Source organism: Pteropus alecto, unplaced genomic scaffold (genome assembly GCF_000325575.1).
Source record: "Pteropus alecto unplaced genomic scaffold, ASM32557v1 scaffold102, whole genome shotgun sequence".
Taxonomy (NCBI): Eukaryota; Metazoa; Chordata; class Mammalia; order Chiroptera; family Pteropodidae; genus Pteropus; species Pteropus alecto.
The window spans coordinates 1,448,201-1,453,596 of record NW_006432224.1 but is presented as its reverse complement, the minus strand read 5'-3'; the positions used below and the strand labels follow the sequence as shown (position 1 = coordinate 1,453,596).

Genomic DNA, 5,396 nt, shown 5'->3' with positions numbered 1-5,396 from the left:
GGGCGCGGGCGCGCGGAGCGGGCGGCGGGCACCCCCGCCACCCCGAGGTGGAGCCGGGCCCCCCGGGGCCTGAGCCGAGCTCTGGGACCCCTGCGTGGCCTGTGTGGGCTTGGTGCCCTGCTCCATGGGGCGGGGACGTCGTGTCCACCCCCAGGGCTTGTGGGGAGGGCCGTGGACGCTCATGGTCTGGGGGGACAGGTGACAGGCGGCCCTCTGCCCTGTCCCCCAGCCTCCCACTGACTTCCTGCTTCCTGCAGCTTCCCCGTCGGCCCGGTGCGGCCAGCAGGGTGGGCGGGGAGGGCCCTGCTGGAGGGCTGTGGGCTGTCCCCACTCTGGGCTCCCGTCGGCCACCTGTCCCTGAGTTTAGTCCCCGACCCCCTCGGCCAGATTTCCCAAGGCCTCCTGCAGCGACACAGGGTGAATGAATGGCCAAGAGCCTCTCACCACGCGGGGCAGTGGAAAGAAGCCCACGGGTGAGGAGGGACGAGGAGACACCCGGGCTCTGTGGCCTCCAGCAGCTCCGTGCTTCTGTCCCCGTGCCCCGCTCGGCTGGGCGGCCACGCTGCCGCGGGCGGGAGCAGGCTTACCTTCGCCGCCCGAGTCCCTGAGCATCGTATCCGCGACGACGACGATGGGTCGCCTCAGGATGTGGGCCAGGACGAAGACGTGGAACTCCTCCAGGCTCTCGTACACGGGGTCCTCGGCGTTGTCCACACTAGGAGACACAGCGGGCGGGCCTGTCGCTGGGCCGCTCGGGACGGCGGCGTTGAAGATGGAGCACCCCCCCCCCACGCTGGTCTCCGTGGACCCTGAACGTCACGGCCTCCTGGGGCCGCCTCGCGCCCCTGGCCCCCGATTATGGCAGATACACAAGTCCCAGCCCCCACCCCCACCCCGGGTTGGGGGCTCTCGGCAGACGAAGGGAAGAGAACCTGTGATGGCCGCCGGCCACCGCCAGGACAGGCTCTTCCTGGTGGCAGAGGCGGGCTGCGGCGGGGTGTGAGGGGTGGCTGTGCTCTGGGCGTGAGTGACAAGGACCCGGCAGGGGTGGCAGGAGGAAGGCTTCTCGCCACTCAGACTGAAGCCTCAGCCATCGGGATGCAGTGTGCCAGGCACATCGATACCGAGAGCCGAGGGGCTTTCTAGAAAACCCACCCAGGGAGCTGTTTTTCATCGTACCTATTTATTTTTGTCTTTTTTTTTTGGAATTCAATATAGCTATTTTAACACTTAAGAAGTAGTTGGCAGCCATCAAAAACTCTCAAAAAACTGCCCATAGCGTAGCATAAGTAACTTTTTCCCCCCCTGAACCTTTGGAAAAAAACTCGGCGCCCTGCAAGCCCATTGCCCCGAAAGAGGTGGCGTGCCTCTCCCGGGAGCGGGACAGTCTCCCACGAAGCCCAGCGCAGCGTCACGACCGGGACGACGGCCAACGCCAGCACGCTGGCACCTCCGGAAGCCACGGCGGACCCCATCGCCGTCTGCTACCTGCCCCCCAACGCCTTTTAGACACAGGCCCAGCTGTACGACGTTCACACAGACGGGGCCGGAGCTGCTGACCGGACAGCTGCCTCGCACGTGTCACGCCTCCAACCTTTGGGACACAATGACCCTGGCACTGGGCCCAGGGCAACCTGTGCCCCGAAGAGCTGTTTGAAGGAGCAGTAAAGCAGGGATGACGGCTGCCGGCCCGAAGGGAAGAGCTGTGTTTGGCACGAGCGTCCCTGTGCCATGTGATCTGCGCCAATGACAGTGCCTTCCTTGCACGGATGTCATCGTCCCCTTCCGTTTCTCAGAAACACCTGTTGCTTTTGTGCCCCGGTCAGGGCGCCATGTGGTTTTCCGCCTGAATCGGTGTGTCCTGGTACCTAGTCTTTCCTGATCTCAGATAAACGCTTGTTGCCCGTCACTCTGAAGGGCCCGTGTCGGGGGTGGACGCAGCGGGGACAGCACGCTGCGTTTGGTGGCGATGTGTCCTCAGCCCCCTTCCGTCTGGAACATGACCCGGGCGTCTTCGACCTTCGTGACCTTGACCGTCCTGAGTGGGTGTTGCTGTGTTCTTCTTCGGGTGTCCTGCTGGGAGGCCTCGGCCTGCAGGTGACGTGGGCTCGCTCTGTCAAGGCCGCCTGCCAGGCTGCGTCCCTGGAGAGTAGCTCATGTCTCCTGCGTGATTAATAAGCACCCATGGGGAGGGACCCTGGGCCCCGCACGCACGTCCCAGGCCTCGACGCGTTCACTGGTCTCGCCGTGGATTCCTAGCGTCTCGGTCAGCGGGTGGTAATCTATTAGTGCGGTGATTTTGATGCGCAGGTACCCCCGACCCGGGGCTCATGCGAGCTGCATCTGTAACCTGTGACAAGCCCCTTCATTTTTCAGGGTTCTTCCCCGCCTTCCGGCACAGGACGGTCCAGGTTCGCCGTGTGCCTTTTCTGCCTCAGCCCTGGACCCAGCCATTTCTCCAAGGAGCCTGTCTGCTTTTTTAAATAGTAGATAATGGGGTTTAGGAGACAGAGTATGAGGGTCGGGATTGGGACATCACTGGTCCGAGCCTCACTCACAGACGCAGGGGACAGGGACGCGCACCTTCACACGGGGACTTCCATCTGTCAGCCATCACCGAGCCTCTATCAGCCACCGGTCCACCCGCCCACCCATCGTCTACCTACCTACCCATCGTCTATCTACCTACCCATCGTCTACCTACCTACCTATCATGTATCACCTACTATCATCTATCTATCTATCTATCTATCTATCTATCTATCTATCTATCTATCTATCTACCTACCTACCTATCTGCCATCTACCCATCCATCCATCCATCCACCCATCATCTACCTACCTACCCATTGTCTACCTACCTACCTATCACTATCTATCTATCTATCTATCTATCTATCTATCTATCTATCATCTGTCATCTACCCATCCATCCATGCATCCATGCATCCATCCATCCTTCCATCCTTCCATCCATCCATCCATCCATCCATCCACCCACCCACCTGCCCACCGTCTATCCATCCATCCATCCCACTGTATTGGAAACTCTGAGTCCACTGATACCTCAGCCCCAGCCTAACACCCCAAAGTTCATTCTACTTGGAGCTCCTTCTCCGACAGTGAGAAAGCTGCTTCTAGTAATTTTAAGCCATTTCCTTACCTGACCCATCTCCCGGTGTGTAAGCAAACCCCACCTCTGCGGCCACCCTCGCCCTGTGGTCTGACGCCCTGGCCGTGGTCCTCCGTATCTGCCCACTGCAGGTGTCTGCCCGCCTCACTTCGCTGTACCTTGTGTCTTTGGGGACGAGTGTTCCAGGGAGGGCAGGCAAGTGGGAAGGGTGCTTGACACAGCCACATACGATGCTCTGAAAGCTCCCAGGTGACTGCCCTGTCCAGGCACTGCTGGGAGGGACGAGGTGAGTGGCTTGCTGGTGTCTGTCACGCGGCGAGTGCTCACAGCCAGTGGATGGGTGAACACAGGGAGGAGAGAGCACAGGCCCCAGGTGTATACCCAGAGGGAAAGCATCCTGGCCGGAAACGTGGATGCTCCTGTCCGTCGTGCAGGGGACGGACAGGTGGGCGTGGGAACGGGGTGAGCCGTCCGTGGGTGAGATGTGCATGCAGAGCAGAAGGAGGGACAGGCTGGGGCTGGCACCGGCCCTGGTGCGTGGTTGTGGCACCCCCAGCCGTGGTGTCTGACAGGTACCGGACGGGGGACCTCGGAGCCACAGCGCCAGGGCTGACCAAAGGCCAGGCCTGCACCCCGCAAAGCCAGGCCATGGTCCTCCACACAGAGGAGCCGCCAGCGCCTCCCGGGAACCGCCCCCTGCCGGCCCGGGAGAGCCCCCGCGAGGGCTCGGGCACACCGCCCCTCTCCGGCGGCCACGGCCACGTCGGTTTCGGGGCACCTTCCATTAAAAACATAAGCGCACGTGTATGAACACGTGTGTGCTCGTGTGCACGCATGTCTGTGTGTCCAGGGTGGAGACACAGCTGTCACACGGTCAAAGAACAACGGGCTGACCCTGCCACCCCTCCCGCCCCGAGAGACAACCGGGCCGGGTCCTTCCCCCTGCACCCACGGGTGTCCCTGTGGCGGGTGCCGGACGGGCGACGGTGACAAGGACGCGGACACACGCCAGGACCCGGGAGGCGTGGGGGAGGAGGGGCGGAGCTCTCGGGAACGGACTGAGTCTTTACCGCGTTGTCCTAAAAAGATAGACTTTTGGTGCTGACGTCATTAAAGTGACACAAGCACCCTGTAGGGATTGTGTTTCTGGGTCCCCTGCGCATGTCTAAGCTTCGTCCTGGAAGGGCCGTGACGGAGCCGGGCTGGCCCGGGAAGCCCCGGGCCTGACTGCTGGGGGCTGAGGGCCCCGCGCTGGGCTGTGGGTCCTGTGGGCCTGAGGGCTGGCCAGGCCACGCTCTCTGGGGGCTTCCGGTCCTTCTGGGGGCTCCACGCTCTCGTATGTTCGGCTGAGACTTTTTCTACGGGGGACGACTTGGTCCTCGGCTTCGAAAAGTCTGGACCAAAGCTTATGCCTGCCCTTTGAGACGCCGGGGCCGCCCCGTTGGGCTAACGGTCACGTCCACGCCAGACCATTCACGCTGCGTCTGCAGGAACACGCTGCCCCCTACGTGTGCATGACGGCAGAGCCTGTCCGTCACCAACACGCGTGACACCACAGACCCCTCCACAAGGCGCTGGGCTGGCTTCCTGATCTCTTGCTTTCAGAGTGACGTCTTGAAGCCAGCAATGAGACAATTAGCCGGGGACCCTAAAACCTCGCCAAGCTCCAGGGCTTGGCGGGTCCGAGACAAGATTGTGGGGAACACCGCGGCGTCGTGAGCCACCTGCAAAGGCTCGGGCGCCGTGAGCGCCCGCCACGCCTCCGCCCGCACTGGGGTGTGATGGGGCCCGAGGAGCTCGGGGGCACAGAAGCGCGAGCTCTGTCCTCTGCCTGCAGAGTGCTCGGCGGCCCGTGCACCCTCCGGAGTGTCGCGAAGGCGTCCGCGATGCCCACACCTCTCTGCATCTCGTGCAGCGTCTGACGCCTGCAGGCAGTGCTTTCTCGTCTCCCCCATCTTGGGGTGCCGTTTGGCCCCCGGAGCCGTTTTCCATGCTGCTCCCGGGAGGCTGGGCGCCCCAGGCGGCCTTGGGGGGGTAGGGGGCGGGGGGCACTTACCCCACACCTCTCTGCATCTCGTGCAGCGTCTGACGCCTGCAGGCAGTGCTTTCTCGTCTCCCCCATCTTGGGGTGCCGTTTGGCCCCCGGAGCCGTTTTCCATGCTGCTCCCGGGAGGCTGGGCGCCCCAGGCGGCCTTGGGGGGGTAGGGGGCGGGGGGCACTTACCCGCCGGCTGAGCCTCCGTTCTTGCTGAGGTGCGTGCGCG

At 63.0% G+C, this 5,396-nt stretch overlaps 1 protein-coding gene across 1 annotated transcript in view; it reads right to left on the bottom strand.

Annotated features, from left to right (window-relative positions):
• OTUD7A (OTU deubiquitinase 7A) overlaps positions 1-5,396 on the bottom strand; it is a 78,606-nt gene that overhangs the window by 34,295 nt on the left and 38,915 nt on the right. Inside the window, exons 5-6 of the mRNA XM_015585698.1 lie at positions 4,906-5,158; positions 588-715 (exon numbers count right to left, since the gene is read on the bottom strand). Of these exons, the coding sequence (XP_015441184.1) occupies positions 588-715; positions 4,906-5,158 (381 nt within the window). The remainder of the gene's footprint in view (positions 1-587; positions 716-4,905; positions 5,159-5,396) is intronic.